This window comes from Rutidosis leptorrhynchoides, chromosome 4, assembly GCF_046630445.1.
Source record: "Rutidosis leptorrhynchoides isolate AG116_Rl617_1_P2 chromosome 4, CSIRO_AGI_Rlap_v1, whole genome shotgun sequence".
NCBI classification, from domain to species: domain Eukaryota; kingdom Viridiplantae; phylum Streptophyta; class Magnoliopsida; order Asterales; family Asteraceae; genus Rutidosis; species Rutidosis leptorrhynchoides.
Genome location: NC_092336.1, coordinates 67,776,533 through 67,798,755, shown reverse-complemented (window position 1 = coordinate 67,798,755; position 22,223 = coordinate 67,776,533). Strand labels below are relative to the sequence as shown.

At 31.5% G+C, this 22,223-nt stretch overlaps 3 protein-coding genes across 3 annotated transcripts; 1 reads left to right on the top strand and 2 right to left on the bottom strand.

The window, feature by feature from the left end:
• Positions 1 to 277: 277 nt before the first annotated feature.
• Positions 278 to 730, top strand: LOC139840705 (uncharacterized). The gene has a single exon (XM_071830953.1). It carries the CDS (start codon positions 278 to 280, stop codon positions 728 to 730), a length of 453 nt encoding a protein of 150 aa, XP_071687054.1.
• A 7,533-nt stretch (positions 731 to 8,263) lies between these two features.
• Positions 8,264 to 11,612, bottom strand: LOC139840704 (protein FAR-RED IMPAIRED RESPONSE 1-like). Its single transcript, XM_071830952.1, has 5 exons — positions 11,437 to 11,612; positions 10,184 to 11,236; positions 8,981 to 10,106; positions 8,829 to 8,894; positions 8,264 to 8,624 (listed from the first exon to the last, which is right to left on the bottom strand). Exons 1-3 carry the CDS (start codon positions 11,610 to 11,612, stop codon positions 9,095 to 9,097), a joined length of 2,241 nt encoding a protein of 746 aa, XP_071687053.1. The 3' UTR covers positions 8,264 to 8,624; positions 8,829 to 8,894; positions 8,981 to 9,094.
• A 6,450-nt stretch (positions 11,613 to 18,062) lies between these two features.
• Positions 18,063 to 19,415, bottom strand: LOC139844278 (uncharacterized). The gene is made up of 3 exons (XM_071834495.1): positions 18,582 to 19,415; positions 18,373 to 18,475; positions 18,063 to 18,295 (listed from the first exon to the last, which is right to left on the bottom strand). The coding sequence occupies exons 1-2, from the start codon at positions 19,143 to 19,145 to the stop codon at positions 18,419 to 18,421; spliced, it is 621 nt and encodes a 206-aa protein (XP_071690596.1). The 5' UTR covers positions 19,146 to 19,415; the 3' UTR covers positions 18,063 to 18,295; positions 18,373 to 18,418.
• Between the last annotated feature and the right edge of the window lie 2,808 nt (positions 19,416 to 22,223).

Below are 22,223 nucleotides of genomic sequence, written 5' to 3'. Positions count from 1 at the left end.
AGAGCCTACGTTGCACGACATTCAACGTTTGTATGAAGGTCATGAAAGGATTCATGGATTTGCGTGCATGATGGGTAGTATAGATTAGATGCAGTGGGCTTGGGCAAAATGTCCAGTTGCGTGGAGAGGCCTATATATGCGAGGCGATCACAGTCACCCAACTATTATGCTTGAAGTCGTCGCCTCGTATGATAATTGGATTTGGAATGCGTATTTTAGGGTTGCGGGATCAAACAACGATATAAATGTGCTAAATAATAGTAATTAGTTCAACTCAATGCTTAATGAGGAAATTCCAGACGTACCTTATCATGTAAACGGTGTTGAGTACGAAAGAGGATACTATTTAGCTGACGGTATTTATCCAACATGGGCGTCATTTGTGAAAGGATTTTCATGTGCAGTTGACAAAAAACGTTCTTACTTTACAAGGAAACAAGCGGGAGCTCGCAAAGATATTGAAAGAACTTTTGGGATTCTACAAGGTCGTTGGCATATTCTTCAACAACCCGCACGAGGTTACGAAGTGAATCAAATGAGACGACTTATGTATACGTGCATCATAATACATAACATCATTATTGAAGACATTGGGTACAACCTTGCTGAGAATGATTGGGTAGTTGAGCCGGTTGTACGTATGCAACGTACTTGGATCGACAGATGCGACACTCGTAAAAGAAGAACAAAGGAGTTACGTGATAGTGAAGTTCACGAAGGCTTACGATAGGATTTGGTCGAACATTTATGGGATCTTCGGGACGACTTATGAATTTTAAATGTTCTTCTCTAGTTTATTTTTATGAATGTTTCGAATAAATGTAACGTAGGTTATTTTATGAATTTTAATAAATTATATAGTTTATTTTATGAATTTTAATTTAGTATTTTGTTTTTAATATTTGTTAAATAAATAAATAAAATAAAAAATAAAAATGGACACTGAAATGGACACTGTGGACACCTCCACCTGACGCACAGTTAGTCAATTTCAGTGTCAATAAATGGACACCGAAATGGACACTGAATTCGACTAATGGATACCTTGTGCTCTAAGTTGACGGGATAATTTCTTTAGAACATTGACCAGCTTCGTGTACAAATATTATAGATTGCGAGGTTTCCTTATCTTTTGAATACAACTAGTTGTTGAACCCTCGCTTCGCGCCGGGAGTTCGGTTTTCAATGTATTTTATTGCGTTTATTTTGTAAAATTATTTCGTGGCTAACGATGATGTCGTTAAAGCGCAACTCGAGTCGAACTAAAAGGTATAACCCATCAAAGATTTAAATGTTATTTTAAATTAACAATATACGTGCATCTCCGCATTTCGCTATGGAATTGTTGACTTTTAAAAATTTAACGCAATTAAGTCGTTATTTTGTGGAGAAAAATATAAAGGAAACCCAAAAAGAAAAAATAATAAAAAAAAATTGTTATAACGGGTAGAGAAAAATATAAAGGAAACAAAAAAAAAATAAAAAAAATTAAATTTGCTACAGTGATTCCGTTGCTACAGTGTTAACGGATACAGTGATTCCGTTGCTACAGTAAAATATGTAAAAAGACAAAACTGCCTCTGATACTATTCATCATTTTTTCTAATAGTTAATATGATAATTAAATACGAAATTAAACATCTCGTATGTTTTTTGAACTGATTTTGTTTATCAATTTTTTTATATTAAGAGAATGAAAGTGAAAGAAAAGAAGTGTAGAAGTGTGTTTCAACAAGAAAATGAAACATAGTATTTATGATAGCTTTTTTTTTTTGTATTAAATCATACGCTCCAACGGATATACTTGTCAGCCAATAACAAACAACGATGCGACACTTGCTGCCGTTGAGAGACCGATGATCAGCCTACCACGCCCACTACGAAAATGCCATACAACGCCTCGCAGATGTTGTGTGCATTGTAGGTTTCTGACTCAGACAATGGGAAATAACTGCGAGACTGTATGGAGTGGTCTGAAATAAAAGAATGTGTAATTTATGCGCACATAAAAATGGTAACTCTTATATTGCATTAATGAGTAATTAAGGTAATTCATAATAAATAATGAAACTTGAAATTTAATAAATACAGCTATACCTGGAAAACGGCCGGGTCAAGGAACAAATGGGTTAGCGTCGAAACGGGTCACGGGTCGAAGCAGATAAGCTTTTAAATTGGTCAAACAGGTTAGGTCAAGACCCATGTCGGGATTAGCCTGGTTGGGTCAAAACACAATTTTAAACACGCATATTTTGGTCGGGTCGGGTTTGGTCAAGTTGGGTCGAGTCCCATTTTCGGTCTTCATTTTATCGTTTGGCAATTCAATTCCAAGTTGGCGCTGCAGTATTCATTTTCTCGTTTCAGATGTACGTTTTGGTTTCCCGTTTTGGTTTTTGGTTTTCGATTTTGCATTTCAATTTGAGCTTCGCATTTCAGTTTCCATATTCTCATTTGAGTTTCTTGTTTCAGTTTCAAGTTTCACATTTTCGTTTGGCGTTTGGTGCGTTTTACGCTTCAGTTTTCATATTCACTTTTTCGTTTCACAATTATGTTTTTAGTTCCACGTTTTATATTTAAGATTCAATTTACTTTCATGATTCAATATCGGATTTTATGTTTTAGTTTTCGGTTTTCCGTATCCATTTTTAGATTCATGTTTAGGTTTCGAGTTTCAATTTCGGAATTCAGTTTTCAGTTTAGCGTATTAGTTTTCAGCTTTCCATTTTAAATTTATAGTTTCACTCCAGGTTTTAATATTGCGTTTCATTTTTGAAATTTTTGTTTTTAGCTTTCAGTCTCACCTTTCAATTTGATTTTCAATTTCAAGTTTCTTATCTCTATTTTCATTTTTTCCATTTCAGTTTTCGCGTTTCATCATACAAACTGAAACTCACAACGCGAAACTGAAAACGGAAATTCGAAACTGATAACTAAAACTTGAAGTCATTGATGTTGTATATGTTTAAAGGTTTGAAAATGGGTTTCAACGGGTCTTGTTGGAACTTCTGGCTTTTTATTTTGCCTAATATGTGTCGAGAAAGGACCTACTCTTTTCATTATGTTATTGTTCTTTAAACCCTAATTGGTATGAAAATTTTATCCAATGGAACTATTTTTTGTGTTTGGGCCTCAGTTATCGAGTATATATAAAGCTTAACGTATGTCAGGTATAACAAGTTCAAAATACTATTTTAGAATGTTCCATTTTATAATGCACTTTGTATTTAACCAATTATAAGATATAAGATGTTAGTGGAGAATGAAATTTGTAGAATTTCTAAGAGTTTATGTAATTTCATAGTAAACAATAGTTTATTGGGCATAAATACCTAGTCATATCGCATATTATAGTCATTTAAACCTTCATGTCATCACTCATATCTACCATATTCAAGTAATGTTGAAACATATAAGTTTAATATGAAATCATACAACTCAACCTGTGGCCGCCTATTGAAACAATTATTGACTCGAACTCTAATAAACATCCCAACTTCATTGAAAATCCACCAAAGAACTAACAAACAAACCAGCGTATTGAAACAATCAACTCTTATAAAAAAAAATACACTTAACTAAATACACCAGTGCAAACCCGTTTTTAAACAATCCAAAATTAACTGTAGACCTGAATAATATTTTCTTACACTTCCAAAGTACACGCTTCTAAATATAGCCAAATCATAAAGCTAAAACCAACATACAGCTCTCTTCAACTTCTTCATCTAAGAGCTACAGCAAATAAACCCGATTAAATTACCCAATACCCACAACATATACACAAACCTTACTGACATAATGAGGGATTGCACAACAACAAACATGAAACCACAAACAAAGTGATCCAACATATCAATGGATAAATTCCACCACAAACATCTCAAAACAATGGAAGCAATCAAGTCGCGGTGCACGACGACCAAATTACCAACATCATGAACGTGGAACTCTGAGAGACCCCAGAGATGGATGAAAATCGCATAATAGAAGGTAAGACAAGGGAAAGAGGATCATACCATCAAAATCTTGTACCAAATTCTGGCCACCAAATCCCGGTACCTAAAATTCGGACACCAATATCAGCTACCAAACAACAGGAAGCTAGCCAAAGCAAATTAGGTGACAAAAACTTACTCTTGCCAGAAACTAAAAAAAAAAAAAAAACAAAAGGACTCCGGCAATTGGTCTGTCAAATAAGGTAATAAAATTTATAAAAACTAAATAAATACCCAAATACCAACCAATCACCACTAATTATGTTATTGGTCATCACACACAATTCACATGTGTCTAATCTCTTTAAACCTAACTCGTCCTCTTTGCTACATAGTTGAGGCACAATCCCTAATACTAGCCTATTCAACTGAAAATCGCTATGTTTTTTTTTTTTTTTTTTTTGCTAAGCTTGGAAACTCTTCTATGAACGAGCACATTTGCTCCACCACAGAAGGTAAAACCTCGAGTAATCAAGTCCTCCGAGCGCAAGACCTGGTACCGGGTTAATTGCGCATTATGCGCATCCTCTAGTCACACTCTTTTTTGAACAATTTGACATAGTCAGGAATTGAACCCGAATTGTGTGCTCCCTTTTTAAAAATCACTATATTTGAAGCCTCAAATTGTCGATTTGATCTTCTCAACATTGTAACTAGTTAAATTGAATAAATGACATTAAAAGCGAGAATCTTTCTTTTATCAAGACATTAATTTATCACAAAAAAAAATAAAATTAAAAATCAATGCAACATTTTTAGTATCTACTCTAGATAAATATATTAAACTTAGCCACAAATTATGTTCAAAACAATGGAATCAATCATGGAACTTAGAATTCATAATGAAAAATGCAATAATTAATCTAATAAAAGATGTAATTTTGAATGATCCGCCTTTGATACTTGAATCTGTGATGTTAATATGGTGTTAACGGTTTTGAAAAAACTCCCAAAATCACTCAAATTGGCCTCAAACGAAAACGGCTCTCTCAACTAACTACTATCAGATATTATAATCAATATTAGCAAGTGGATTTGTATTAATATCAAGTTGCATGGGACACCATGATTAGTAGTCATGTGTATTGTACGTGGCAAATCACACTACTAATCTCAAACAGCACACTAACAGCGAAGCCTTGTCTCTGCCACGCACGTGAGAACCTTAACTTGGTCAATGGTCAAAAATACCCTCTATGTTAATGCTAATACTTGTATACTCCGTATATATTACTTTATTATAATTTATTATTAATTAATAAATAAATAAATTATAAATTAGAGTAGTAGTTTAGTACGGACTAATATTTAATATGACCTATAATTTAATTTAATAAACATACAACCTTAAATCTCTTCATAATTTGGTTGTCCTAACTTCTCACTAAATCTGATTATATAATATCTGAACTAATCATGCTTTCTATTTCCTACTAGGGATGGCAATGGATCAGATATGGATCGGGTGATGCCGTATCCATATCCATATCCATTTAGTTTTTATTCATCCATATTCATATCCATATCCAATGGATTAAGCGGGTTAATGGATATCCATTGGATATTCAAATAATGTTATATTATTTTCTAATATGCGATAAAAACAAAAACGTTGTATAGCAAAAATAAATATAGCATGATATAATTAAAGTCTATCCAAAAGAAAGTGTAATCTTCGTCGAAGATAGAACACAATTTATTAAATTTACTATTAAACATAGATTATGAAAAATTAAATATGTAATTTGTATGATTATTTTGTTAGATATATGCGTGTTTTATTATAATATATTATAGTTATAGTTATTTGATTATTTTGATTATAAGATTAAAAGCAAAATGTAAATTGAACGGTAAATGAATTAATAATGGTAAATACGTAAGCATATATCTATATATATATATATATATATATATATATATATGTATTTGTATATGTATTTCGGGTGTAAATTGATATATCCATGGATGAAAATTTTCATCCATATCCGTATCCATATCCATTTAGGTTCATCCATATCCGTATCCATATCCATTTAAATTTTTCCATATCCATCACGAAGCGGGTGGATCGGATGGATATCCACTGGATCGGGTGACCATTGCCATCCCTATTTCCTACTCAATCATATAAATAAATTATTCATTATTCATTATTCATTGTGTATTAAAAGTAAAGCTTTTATAAATAACATATACGTAATGACACGATATTTTTATATAAATTGATTTTTAATCTATTTTCTTTAGTAACATGACATTTTGAAGATATAAAGAAACTTGAACATTCAATTTTATGATAGAAAAATTAATATTACCATCTCTTTATTTAGGAGAAAAAAGAAGTTGATACAATTTTCTCCATAATAAATTTTTTTGCTAAGTTTTATGCTACATTTTAGTAATCTTATTAAAAATTTCATTACAGTTTCCTAACTCTCTAGTATGGAAATATATCGATACATTTACTACAACATTTTAAAAGTTTGATAATATTATAAGACATTTCACCCTTTTTAGATCAATAAAGTTCTTTTTAAGACTTATTATACTTATTATATATAAAACTATATTATATATATTTATATTGGTAAATTAAAAGTCCATCAATATGCTACCATTTCATTATAACTTAATTATAACTTACATGTTTGACAATGAACTTTTTGAAATTATTAAAAACTTTTATCCTTTAGCTTTTATAACAAATCTCTTATCAAATAAAAAAGCTTTGTTTTTAACAGTTTCAGCTAAAAACTAATTGAACTAGCGTTTGAGGAAGTGAAAATGCTAAAAGCTAATTGAACTAGCGTTTAAGAAAATGCTCTTATCTTATTGTCACATTAGTATTTATTTTAACAGTTTTAGCTACTCTGTAAAATACCTGAATATATATATATATATATATATATATATATATATATATATATATATATATATATATATAAAAGCTACCAGCTATCAACTGTTTCATTTCCAAGTAGTTTTCTGCCCGTAGAATAATTATTGTCATACTTTCCTCAACATTGGATCCCCTTAGCAATAATAAATTCTATTTATTTGCAAAAGAAAAAATAAAATATTATATGCCCACTAAAATACATGTAATTAGAGAACCTCACAGAGCATAATACTTTGAATTATTTAAGTATAGCTAATTATTCCAGTTAGTTAATCATTGGATACATATTCATACTCAGCTTTATTATTAGTTAAGATATGATAGTTGTTATACTCCATATATATGCCTTTTATTTTTGCAATATAAATTTACATTATTATAAATTATAGATTAGCCTAAGTCGGAGTTTAGTATTTGTAAATATACAAAAAAAAAAAAAAAAAAAAAAAAAAAAAAAAAAACTTCTATTTAACATGTTTTCATAAATAAATGTGTAGTTAAGTACGAATCTCAGTGAGAGTAATGGATGGGCTTTGGTCCTCAACGAAAAATAAATTTGCAGCCTTCTGAATTATGAACGTATGAGCTTTTGAATCAATTAAATCGGAGTTGTATGAAGAAGAGGTGATAAAAACGATGGCCGCTTATAGATCAGCGAGCCTCCACCATTTTGGTCATATAATTTTCATACGGACTCCGATTTAATTATTCAATAGTTAAAACGTCCGTAACTCAAAAAATTTTTATCTTCATATTCATATATATTTTGAAAGAAATTAATTATATGTGATCTTGCCCTCAATGAATAAGTTCAACCTTCAGTTATATGCTTATCAGAAATGATATAGCCACCCAAATTATTCACTCAAAAACTCCCACCTACTGACTTGGCATAGACACGTGGATTCTAACTGCTTTTCATATATTTTTAGTTTTTTTTTTTTTTTATTATTATTTAGTATCTGACTATTAGTAAGGATTATATTAAATCCCACTTCAAGCCGTGAAACTTTTTTATATACGGAATGAAATTTTGATCAAACCCCACCTAAAAAATAATCAAATATTAAACTCAACCACATATTTTTTTTTCAATCCTATACATGTTTTGTCTCTTTTGTTTTGTTTTAATAACTATGTATATGTATATGTATATATATATATATAGATATAGACATAGATGTCTGTTTTTTTGTGCTGTAAAGATTAGGCACCCAATTAAATTACTTAATCTAAAAAAGTACTAATAAGTAAAAAAAAAGCAGATAAAAATAAAAAAACAAAACAAAAAAAAACAAAACATAATAGCTAATAGAAGTATCATGAGTTCATCTAAAAATCAAACTAAATTGATGTATGTGCCACAAAAAAGTGTCCCAACATTTCAATTCAGAAGGTAACTAAACATTCAACCATGATCATATAATAAAATGAAAATCGGAGATACTAAACCGCTAAATCTTCTATGGACGATATGGTGCGTTATTTGGAGGACCAAATGGCATATTAATTGGTGCGTTCAAAGAGTTGATATGTGATTGTTGCTGCATTTGGACAACATTTAGCTGCAGTTGTGGAGATGCTTGATTAAACACATGATAATTTTGTGCTGGATATAGTGACTCTGGCATAGCATAACTTGGAATGAATCCACCGTACTGAAGCGGAATATTAGCATACTCAATATGATTTGTATCACTTGAAACATAATATGCATTTGAAGTTTCCTACGATCAGATTAGATGTGGTAAGATATTCACAATTAAATATAATACATGGTTGATGTTAATCATATAAATAACCAACATGGTACAGACAAATATATAAGTTTTCTTGAAGTACATATCTCGTATATGTTCAAGGAAACGGAACCATATAATTAAGAACATATGAGATAACCTATAATTTCTATAGATAGCTTCTTATGTTACCTCTTTCACTGTTTCGTTATCTGCAACTCCGTATCCATGATCACTTTGACCAGAATCTTGTAAAGTCTACAATCACAAATATGCATATAACAAAAAGGTTAGTTGAACTATTCACGTTTCAATCAAAAAAAGAAATTATATAGTTTAAATACCGTCTTCCTTTTCTGGATACTTGTTATGATTTTTTCGGATGTGGACTTTAGTCTCTTACTTGGAGGACGACCTTTTCTACGCACCGATGGAGGATTACGAATCTTAACGTTATCTTAATTAGAATCAGTGATATGTGGTGTATGCATGGTGCTAGTAGCATTGCTAGCTTTTTCACCTAAAATTTCACTCTTTAACTCCTTAACCCGATTAAGTACAATATTACATTTTTCGTCTAGATCGGAAGCCAAATCTGCCACTTTAGAAAAAGCATAACACATTTTATCATAACGACGGCCAACATCCGAGACAACCCAATCACTGTAATTTACTTTCACCTTAGTATGTCTTCTCTTAACATCTTTTCTCCATCTTTGTAAGATGTATTTTTTAGGAACCAAATATATATTTTCATTAGTGAGCACCGTAAGTACATGCCTACACAACATTCCCCTAAATTCAAACAAACGACATATACACTTGATATCACATTCTTCAATCGAATCACTCCTTTTGAACCAAACTAAAAAATGTTTCTTCAAAAGCCTTTCATTATCCATTACATCTTCAATGACTTCATATTCTAAGTACCCATCGTGTGATTTTATAAAGCCAATCCCACAATACATTTTTCCCGTCAACTCTACCCTGAACTCTTTGAACTTACCATTGGTTAAAACATCCTTCATTTGTTTCTCCATGGCATAACGAGTAATTGGCGGGTACAATGAGTTATAGGAATTAAAATCTTCAATGTTCTCCTTCTCAGCCCTATCCCTCAATGCATTTTCATATTGTTCCACAAATTGTTTTAGAGTAGTTTTCTTGTTTACATATTTATCAAAGAACGAGTTAATGCTTTCACTACGTTGTGTAGTAGACATGCCTGCCCAAAAGATATCTTTCACAAAGCAAGGGACCCATCGTCGCCTTTCCTCATACAAAGGATTAAGCCACCTATTCTTTTCAAGCTTATATCTACCTATCATTGTTTTCCATGCTACTTCAAATTCACCTGTAGTCAAAGAATCATAAACTGCCTTTTTAAGATGGTACTTAATTGATTTGTATTTTTTGTGTTTACGAAACTTGTCAGGTATTTTTTTCATGATATGCCATAAGCACCACCTGAAAACAATGAAACCATAACACTAATAAAAAAATATTCAATTTTTTCTAGACTAAAAGTGTGAGTTACAATGTACCTGTGATATGCTTGTGGAAAAACAATCTCAATTGCATTTTTCATAGCTTGGTCTTGGTCCGTGATAATTGCATTAGGAGCACGCCCTGACATACACGAAAGAAAAGTTCGAAAAAGCCATGTAAATGTTCTGACATCTTCATTTGAAATTAGTCCACAACCACACAATATTGATTGCCCATGATGATTTACCCCTACAAAAGGAGCCATTGGCATATCATACTCATTCGTCAAATATGTTGTATCGAAAGTGACAACATCTCCAAATTCCTCGTAAGCTGCCCTATACCTTGAATCTGCCCAAAATAAACTCTTTAGTCTATTTTCCTCGTCCAATTCCCATGCGTAAAAAAACTCACGATCTACTGACCGAACCTTCAAGAAGTAACCTTGTACCGCTTCAGCATCACCTTCTCCAAACTTCAATCGTTTAACTTTATTAATATAGTTACGACAATCCTTTTCTGTAAAGGTTAAATTTTCATATCCTCCATTCTCGACGACCAAAGTATTGAAACTCTTATTCATTCTTACCCCAGCTCTTTGATGAATTTCAAGTTGTCTTTTCACATGTCGATTTATTACCCGATGACAACGGTAGAATCTTCCTTTGCTGGGACTAAACGGATGATTATGTTCGAGATAAACTTTTGACAAACGATATTTTTTATCAGCGCCAAGAACTACTCTAACTTTAGCACCACAATTTGTTTTTGTAGTGGGACGAGGGTTCAAACTATTTCTCGATTTGGAGACTGACTTCTGAGCCCGACTACATGCAAAAGTAGCATACTTTGTAATGTCGTCAATAGCATCCTTTTCCGAAGATCTTTTAAAGACTCCAAATCCCATTTTCTTCCCATAGTTTGCATAAAAGTTTGCAACGTCTTCAATCGTGTCAAAAGTCATTCCAATTTTTGGTTCTTCAACTCGTTCATCATGTCGAACACCAACATTATTGTTTTCTTGACCACCTCCATCTTTACTAACTTCTTCCTCATCGTCATCGTTTACATTGTAATCGGTTTCTTTTTCCAAATCAATGTGACATTTCCTGAAGTTAAAAAATCTATATGTTATGATAAAAGATATACTAAATTTTATTTCATAGAAATATGTATCAAAATAAAACATCAATCAACTGTCAAGTTTGATACAAAATGTGATCGAGTTTGATTAATCAACTATCAAGTTTGATACATGAATACGATATATATGAATAAAAGAAAAACATGTAAGAAATATAACTCTTACTCATTCATTCCTTCACCAATTTTTATATTCTGTGATTTTCCATATTCCATATTTTGAGTTTCTTCAAATTCCATATTGTGAGATTCCGAATCATCATCATCTAATGGAGAAGTAAAAGAAGATGATTCATCTAATTCATGTGGTGAAGAAGTAAAAGAAGATGAGTATTGATCCATATTGATGAAAAATATAAAGAAGAAGAAGTTTTGTTGAGACACTAGAAAAGATTATAATTATAATAAAAAATTAAATTCAATCTAAATAAATTGAGATTTGTTACGTAGATGCATTTGGGTTGATTTAAAATTGTGAATTATGTATTTTTTTTTAATGGAAAATGTAATCCTAGTCAATTATATCATAATAATAACCAAAAATATATGAAAGGCAGTTAGTTACCACGTGTTATGCCAAGTCAGTGGGTGGAAGTTTTTGAGTGAATTATTTGGGTGGCTATATCATTTCTGTATACTTAAATACTCTGTAATATATAGATCCCAACCCTCCTAATGAAAAAGTTTAAGATCCAACACTCTTTATAGTTGTACGTTTTTCTTTATTTATAACGAAAAAACCTTGCTTAATTATCTGAAATGATCTCCACAAATCTCCTAATATTCAGTTTTTATTATATATATTAGTTATAGTTATTTATATGCATCATATTGTATTAATTTTATTTTCATTATCAAACTTGCAAAATTAAAAGTCTAAAAAAGTGTAAAACATTTGGCAAAATATTCTTTTAGCGCTGTTAGGAGAAGTTTTCGAAAAAATTTTGACAAAAAAATCAGAAGAGGCCAATAATTGAAGTAATTATTTTACAGGAGATGGAGTATATTTTTTAGAGTATATATTTTTGGAATAATAGTAAAAATAATAATTGAGCATGTCACTTCGAGGTACCCACACGTGCACCGATGCATGTGCAACTGTCACTAATAATTAATTCACTTTATTATCTCTAACTTGTACTCCGTAACTTCTATTGATGTTTACAAATATTTTTAGTCATATAATCGAATTGGTGTTTAACGGTGTCATATAATTGTTGGGTCGTCTCAGGTGAAAGGATAAAGCTTAAAGTCTTCAAATGATTTGTGAATGTCAATATATGCGTCAACTTTCTGTTTCATGTATGGATCATCTCTTCACTGATGCTAATGTGTTCATGTTGTAGTTCAAATGTGCCTTTTTTATGTTCCCATTGAGATTCAGTCTCTTCACTGATGCTAATGTGTTCATGTTGTAGTTCAAATGTGCCTTTTTTATGTTCCCATTGAGATTCAGTCTAGTGATAAATGTCATGTATGATTTTAGTTTGATAGCCTTTTAAATGGGTTTTTGCAAGTGGGATGTAGTATGTAAAGCCCAGCTTGCCGTATGTTGTTTTCTCATTTTTCACTTTTTGTGAAAAATTATTTTAATTTAATTCAAGTTTTTTGTCAAAAAAAAAAAAAAAAAACTTCCGAGTTCTGATGTTTAAACAGCCAGCTTGGTAATTCTTTTCTTTTTGTAATTATATAAGAGTATTAAAATGAGTCGTGATACTAAATTCAGTATCTAATTTCAGTGTTTAGCAGGACACTAAGGGCCTGTTTACTTTTTTCTTCATTAAGTCAATTATGGATATAGATGGCAATATGAATAATGGATGATTATATGCAGTAAGAAAATAATAAAAATTATTGTTTACTTTTTATGCTGAATAAATTGACTGAATAGTTTAAATTACCATTTTAACCTTGTATCCAGATTCTTCTTCTAATTCTATAATTCTATTCAAAAATCCCATACTGTTAGAAATAAGCATCAAGATAAACAATCAATCACCCATTTATCCAAAATTATCTCAACGTCACTGTTATCTCAATTATTAACATACTTTCTTTCCTACCATTTCATTCATACCAACACAAAAATCAATTCGTCCAAATGCACACGAACCAGAAAAAGAACATTCATGTGCAAATCTATCAAACTTAAAATAATCAAGGGAATCTACAATCCATATTTCCTATCACCCACACATGTCAATATTAACAATCTAAACAAGAAACCTAATTACAAACAAACACCCCAATTAGAACAAGAAACCCAGATTTAAAATATAATAAAAAAATCTTTGATTCGAAACAAACACTCAATTAAAGATGGATTGAGGCCGGTGATGGTTATCCAATCTTCAAGATGTGACCGGCGGAGTTAGACACGATGGTGGCCGACGGTGCTCCAAGTGGTGGCTGACGGAAGATGTAAGTGGTGGTCGACGGAGTTGCAAATAGTGGTTGATGAAGTTGCAAGTGGTGGTCGATGGAATTTCGTACTCATTATTTTTAGGACACTTGAAGGAGAAGATGAAATAAAAAGAGGGTATATGGTAACAGGTACTTGCTGAATGGATATGAGTGCCCCTTTTTGAATGACCCAGACTGCTCTCAGGACAGCCATCTCATTAATTTAAGCTTTAAGTAAACAATCACAAGGGATGACCGAATAATGCATTCCCTCAACACAGCCCATTAAGCTGTAAATAAACAGCCCCTAAATTTAATATTGAAAGTAAAAGTGTAAAAATAATTCACTGTTTAATTTATTATTTAATTATTTTATATTTTTTATATTATTTAATTATTATTATTTAATTCATTTTAATAAGTTTTTATTTATTACTGTACATAATTAATTAATTTTAAAAATAAAACTATATCATAAATAAAAGCTTAATCATAATCATTAACACTATTACATGTTTAACAATTCTGGACGTGATTGGACATTTAGACCATATGTGAACCTAGTTAAAATTTAAAATCTGGCTCAATTTATAAGTGATAAATCCCTAAAATTAATTATACGCCTCTTCTCTGGACTAAGTATCATATACTCTCTGAATTTTAACTAAGTGTCTTTTTATTACCTTTTAATAATATTTGTTGGATAAATCCCAACTACACAATTTTATAATTATGTAGTCTAAATGACAACTATTTTCACAAGTTAGAAAAATGGACCTTACCACTATGTTAGCATATTTGAGAATGACAAATTAGAAAACTCATCTCTGCCATCAAATTATTATGGAACTGAACTTTTTGAACAAGACACTTAGCAATAATACATGTATTACACATCCAACTAATACTAACACGAATATATACACCTCGAAATGTCCTAGACGGGACTCGAACTCTCAACCTCAAAGTTATAAGAGTGACTTCGATACTGTCAAACCATTGGCTCTTTGGTATGAATGAGTGCTCTTAAAATATTATGAAAATGAATGTTACAAAAAATTGGGGTTTTTAATTTTACTTGGGGTATTTATTAATAAGGTTTGATTTAATATTGTCAGTTAAACTTATTAACATTTCAAATTTTGTTAATAAGATTGAAAATGGAATATTTGTCTTTAAAAAAAAAAGATTGAAAAATGAATTATAATAGTAAAATGATACTACCTCCGTCTCATTCCAATAGTCCACAGACAAAAAACACGCAGTTTTAGGAAATCCCACTAACTTCATTTCTCCACCAATGAAATATCTTCTCTCTCCAAATCCACCAATAAAATATCATCTTTCCTTTCTATTTATGGAAGTGGACTATCAGAATGGAACAACCCAAAATGGAATACTAGCCTATTGGAATGAGACGGAGGTAGTAGTTGGTAAGAGAAATGAGAAAGAATGGGCTAAATCGTATCTGGGCCATGTGATTGGGTTGAGCTGTTAAGCATGTGATTACACATCATACTTATCTAATCAAATCCCCCAACTTGAAGGTATAACTGAAATGGCACGTGCAGGAGGTTTCCTGATCATAACCATAATCATAATTAATTATTATAATTATATATATATCAATATCAATAGAGAATACTCCGTATGAATTATAATCATTAATACTAATACTAATACTAATTATACTATTATTAATTAGTTCCACTCATCTCAATCATGATTGCACATTTGCACATCTAGATTGACTATTTTGACCTTCATTTCATCACGTTGAGATCCATTTTGGTTGGAAGAATATATGAATATTGGTTAAGGCAAATGTGGGACATGGTTTCATAACTATGTTTTTAATTTAAATAATAAATAATAATAATAATAATAATTTTGTTATTGCTGAGTTGTTTCATATGATATAATAATATAATATAATATAATATAATATAATATAATATAAAGCTTCTTAGATAAAAAAAAAATGTGTATAAATATTTACACTTGGATATACAATAATTTGTATCATTTTATTACTCGAAATGATTTCTGGTGATTGAATATTACATTATTTAAATAAAGTTTATGAAATTAGTTTTTATAGCCACGTCGCGACACATAACAATGGTCTGAATTGGCCCAATAAATAGCATATATATCAACACAAGGTAACAAGGCCTTAGAAGGGAGAAAGTTGGGTCAAATTTAAATGACTTATGGTTTGTTAGCCCATCAAATGACATGATAGGCTTTTACATCGATTATACTATTTGCAATGTGTTATGCGTTGGGCTAACCAGCAATCAAGTAAGGTTTTGAACCCACATTACACTCTTTTAATTAAAAAAAAAATAAGATACAAGTATAGAGTTCTAAGATTAATATTAATTAGAAAAATAAAATACAAATATAGAGTTCGAATAACCACACTCACCATGGGTTATTCAATATTAGGTTTCAGACTGAATTAGTCTGGAAGACGAACAAAATTAAAAAAAAAAAAAAAACAAATTGAATTCGATCTTCAACTCGGTTTAGCGTGCAATTGAAAATTCGATTTCACTTCCACTTTAAGTTTTACATTTTTAAACGCGTCTAAATAAAAAATCAAATCAAAATAGAATTCAATTAATAATATATTAAATTATTACTATATTATATATAGAGAGAGAGAAACAGAGATACCACGAACCGACCTTTAAAACATAAATTGAATTCAGAATCAATTTAGAAGTTTTTTTGAAAAATTACTCTATTTGTTTTTCAATTTTAACCCAAACCGAACTGAATTCATATTCAATTTTTAACATTTGGTTCTGTTTGGATTTTGATTCTAAATTCACTTCCGATCCGGTTTTCGATTTTGCTTTCTAGAATTTTCGTACCAAACAAATCGAAATAAATAAACCGAATCCGAACCAAAGAACCTCCTACTTTGGTGTACATACAGTTCCATTGTTAACTTCATGTCATGGGTTCATTTAATTACCAAACCATGGAGCAGAAGCTCAAGACAAGCAACCAGTGGCGTAGGATTGTGTAACCCAAATGGAGTATCCGCCCCACCTGAATTTAACGGCAAAAAAATATACTAAAAAATAAAGTTTTTTTAGTGTTTACTACTACTGACAATGAAAAATTTATTAAATTTTTACACTCGCCCCGTCTGTATCCGAGTTCAAGTTCCGCCACTGCAAGCAACAAAGATTAAAATTTATGGAGCTTCCATCTTTATGATCAAGACGGTGCAGCTTCTAAAAGCTAAAATAATGCGATCCAGGACCAGGTGCTACTTCTAATAACAAACTAACAACCTGAGATTATGACACAATGGTACATAAACATAGCAAAAACGAATCACACTTTCAAATAGAGGTATTTCTAATACATCTAGCATTATAACCGAAACTATAGGGTCCATACCTAAATACGAAACCAGATTGTGGGCACAATCTGCACTGTCTGTATAGCCATAATGTATAATTGTTCTACCAACATAATGTATGTATAGCCATCATTAAATCAAAGTAACACAATATTTCTATCAACTTGAACGCATCGACATGATTGTAACACATAAAAATCAAAATAGCACCACAGTTTCTCTGATTTCCCTTTTGAAGACTAGGATTCATTTTCAGATAATGCCATTATCAGAGAGAAATCAGATGAGGCCAGTAACAATAAACAAACTCAAACAATAAAGTTAAAGAAAAAAAGAAGTTACCCATAACTTTCTTGCTCACAATGAAAAACAGAATGCTATCAATCAAACAGCGTGTATAACTTGAATATTTTTGCCACGATTATCGAACACTACGATAGTTAACGACCAAATCAGGACTCAGGAAACGGTCCAAGATGTAGAACAAAACACGCTATCATAGACTTCTGAGTTACAATTCACTAAGGCATTGCACGAGGCAAAATTGAAAATTATCCTAAATACTTTTGCAGGCAGAATAAACGATACACAACTATCCCGTTGCGAATTCCAAGTGATTTAGTGTATAACACATTGAGGTAACTAACTAAATACTAACTATATGATCATACACATATTAATTGTGAAAAAGGGGCTTTCAACAATTTGCTACATTCATGATCACTACTAAGAGTTTTCAACTAAATTTCCAGTGAATCCCAGTAGCAGACCTACGTAGCAGGTATTCCCACAGAATATCATACACATATTAAGTATATCATTATAGCCGAAAAGTAATCAATTTGAGCTTCATATCATTTGTAAAAGAACGTATGCATAAGATCCAACAAAGACAAAATTTAAACTATGACCTTCAATGACCACTACGCATATTCGCTTATCAGCAAATACCAGAAAAACCAATCAAAAAAATGATGGAAACACCCAAAAAAAATGCACAAGGGACTTCACATCTTTAACATCATACTAACTTGAATCTTCTACACATTCATATTTATCATATTAAGAAGAAAAAAAACTAGCTAAAAATCAAAGTCTTGGTACTACAACATTAAACTTTTAGTCAACAGTCCACTTTTATATATTCAAAACCAGCACATTATACCTCAAACTTAGCCCTCATTAATAAACATGAAATGCATCCCCCTCTATTCCAAGTAGATATTATAAGCCTCCAGTTCTGCAACAAATTAAAGCACAGTAAACACCAAAAGCGCATAAAACGAATTCAAAAAACCAACCGATTAATATCCGTACCATAGTAGTAGTATTGTAAAGCCCTAATGGTAATAGCAGTAGCAGTTTAAACTCGATATGAATCAGCTGAAAGCCCAGCCAAATAGAGTCCTGGAAAACAGTTCTGCATTTTTACAAAGATAATCAATAATCAGTTAATTTAATCAACACATAAATATAATACAAGTAATCAATTAATTAGCTACACATAATCACACTGATTTTATTACATCAACTTGTTTCTGTGCAATTTTACTCCTTTTTTTAGGCCTTCTAGCAGGTTTTGATCCAGTAAACGCATATATATCTTCCTCAATTTCTTCCTTCGACAACGAGACCCATAACCGCTGCTTCTTCATCCTCTGGTCGTCATTCTCCTCCGCCGTCGCCGCCGGAGCAGCGCCAGCAACCGGACAACCTCTCAACAACCTCCCGGACTTCGCACCGCACACACCGGAAACCAAACCATTACCGTCACTACCACCGATCGCTAACCTTCTAGGCCTCAAATTCCACGGCTTAACGTCTCCGTCAACCGCCGTAACGACATCAACGTCCGTTAAATTCTCGACGAAAACGTCATTGTTTTGTTCGTCGATGTTATTGTTAGGTTCCGTGACCTCAGTGGCGCGGTCACGAGAACGATGAGGTTTCCGGCCGGTATCGGAGTCGGTGCGGGTGTGACGGTCACGGCGACGGCAGTGGTTGTTGGTTTGGATGCGTTGTCCCCATTTTAGAAAGGGAAGTGAGAAATTGTGAAGGCGTTGATGATGCTTAGCCGGAAGCGTTGTCATGGTGGATGTAGATACAAGTGATGTGTAATCGGCGTGTGTTTAGCAGGATATGTAGTCGATATAGAGATATATATATATATAAAAGTTAGGGTTTTGTGAGTGAGATATGATTATGATTGTTGCAATAAGAACCCTAAAAAATAAGATTTGGAAGATGAAGAGAGGATGGACGAGGAGGTGACGGTGAAAACGGGGGTGTGGTGGTTCTATGTTGTGCGAATAAAAGCATGACCAGTAGAAGACTGTGTATGACTATTTTACGCCGTAACAATTAGTAAGATTAAGTATAAAATCAAAATCAAAATCAAAATCAAAATTCAAAATTAAATCAAATGAAAATCAAATCAAAATTAAAGGAATATATATATATATATATATATATATATATATATATATATATATATATATATATATATATATATATATATATATATATATATATATATATATATATATAGGGTGAGATCTCTTCTTACACAAAAAGCATCTTTAAAACGCCTCATACGGGTCGCCTCTCTATGCCAACTACGATCTCTCGTGATCATCCAAGGTTTTAACTACACTTCGTGTAGGCTATTCCGCCCAACGCCCCGATTGGCCGAGTCTCAATCGGACGACGACTAGCCTGAAACCTTTATTCCGATGTTGTTTCAATCGGAACCGGGTTATCACGGTAAACAACTGAATACCATAGAGTTAAAGCCACTAAACCTAAAAAAAACTCCTAATTAAGATTGCACTTAAGTGTATTTTTGCCCTTAGCGTGAAAATATGCTTGATAAAATTGCGTCATCCGTGGAACACGCGACATAATGTCTCGTGTTCCTACCGTCACACGTTCGGATGATAATGTTTTTTTTTATCATGTTTAATTATTTATTTGTATGCGGTTTACGAAAACAATACGCGCAGTTGTCAACAATATCTTGTACGCATAGATCCACGAAATTGATTTTTCGCACATATGCCCGTGCAACTTTACGCATAGCTTCACGTGGAATTGGTTTTTGCACAGTTGTTCTTGCATCTATTCGAGTGTTGCGCACACATTTTATTACCGCTACGATACTTAACGGCAGATATCATACCGAACTGGCGGCTTTTAACCGCCCTTTCGATGTTGCTTAAGTCGGATCCGGGTTATCACTATAAATAATTAATACCGGAGAGTTAAAGCCGCTAAACCTAAAAACCCTAATTAATATTGCACTCAAATGTATTTTTGCCCTTGATGTGAAAATATGCTTGATTAAAAATGTCGTAAGAAATGATTTTGTTATGGAGTTATTAAAGAAGATCGTAGAAAATTACAAATGATATGAGAAAATATAATTCATTCGTAATTCAGTAGTGAAAAGAAAATAAGTTAATTTAATAAAATAAAGAATTAACCAATAAAAACACTAAACTTAGTAGTTGTACTCGTAAATTTACGCCTCACGTCCCAAAACAATGAGTTATGAGCGTTATTGGGCCAAAAATAGGATTTCACGCCCTAAACACCGCCTCATATATGATTAAAGTAACCCAATTTCATGTACTATTCACTTTGTCCCAACAAACTGTCCACCTTTCTATTTACATTTGTTCTAAAGTTATTGTCCATTTCTAGAAATAAACATTAAAAATCATTAAAGTTCCAATTATATCCATTTTTATTTTGGAAATTTAACTTTAAATATATCAATTTATTTAATAGTTAATTTTTTAACTACATTAAATAAAGGACAAATTAGACAAGTCATTACTATATTTAAAATCAACAAAAAAGTCAAATATTCTTATTTTTTTGGACGGAGAGACAAATATTTTATAATTCTAATTTATTTTTCAAAACAACATGTTTATTGTATCTACATCTGTATAGTCATATAAAGCTCTAAAATGATGATGTCATCATTAAACTAATTACCCTTTATGTCAACATGATGCCATAAGTTTTATATTAATTTAATTAAAAAAATAATACGAAATCTTTTATAAAAGAAAATACTAATCTCTCATTAATTGTAAAATCTTCTACAGAACACCCAAATTTTATAGCATATTGTACAACTTTTATATAATAATTGTATTTTAATTTTATAAAAAAATTTAAAAGGCATTTATTATTACTAATAATTATTATTATTAATAAAAATATAAATACTCAACTTTGATCGAACTTTATTATTATTATTATTATTATTATTTACTTTTAATATAATAATTATAATTATAATTATAATTATAATTATAATTATAATTATAATTATAATTATTATATTATTAATATTCAAATATGGATTCTTTTTACGAAATTAATTACGTTACATATGTATGCGAAAATACATGTCTCTATATATTTGTAAGAACAACGACAAGTTTCTTAGTTGAACGGTTCATTAAAATAAATGATTTTACCATTTACATTCACTTAATACCTAAAACATGTCATTGAATTGTTTCGTTTAAACAAACCCGTAATTTCACGGGTCATTTCACTAATCTATTATTAAAAAACATAATTTATTAGAAATAACTCTCTCTAGCAATGAGCCATCAACGAAAATACGAAGGGATTACAAAATGCATTGAAAGCCATAAATTTCAATTTCATACCATATTGCCTCTATACTTAAACCAAGAAAAATAATACAATCTAATTAAATCAAAAAGTTCACATTTCTTGACTAAGCTATTATTAAAGAGTATGCAATGTATGAACTGCCACATGATCCATAAAGAGCCAACATATATGTCGTGAACTTGTGTTTCACAACCTAAATGATATTCCACTAGCTATGCAATCCCATTCTAGTCTATGAAGACATGCAATTTTTTTTATTTGAAAGGCAAGCTTGCATCAGCGTATCATTTATTTCAACGACACTCATCATTTGCACACACACGCGCTTTCGGGCAGGAAACCCGAACCACACTCTGAGGATCCGACCCTTAAACCATCCCGAGGGGCATGCGGGCCGGACCTTAGTCCCGGAGAAAGTCGGTAAAACCTTCCCTTTGAGCCACCTTCAAGGAATATATTTCAATTCCTAGAGCGGGTGACGAGGTTCGAACCTGAGACCTCTAGCCCTG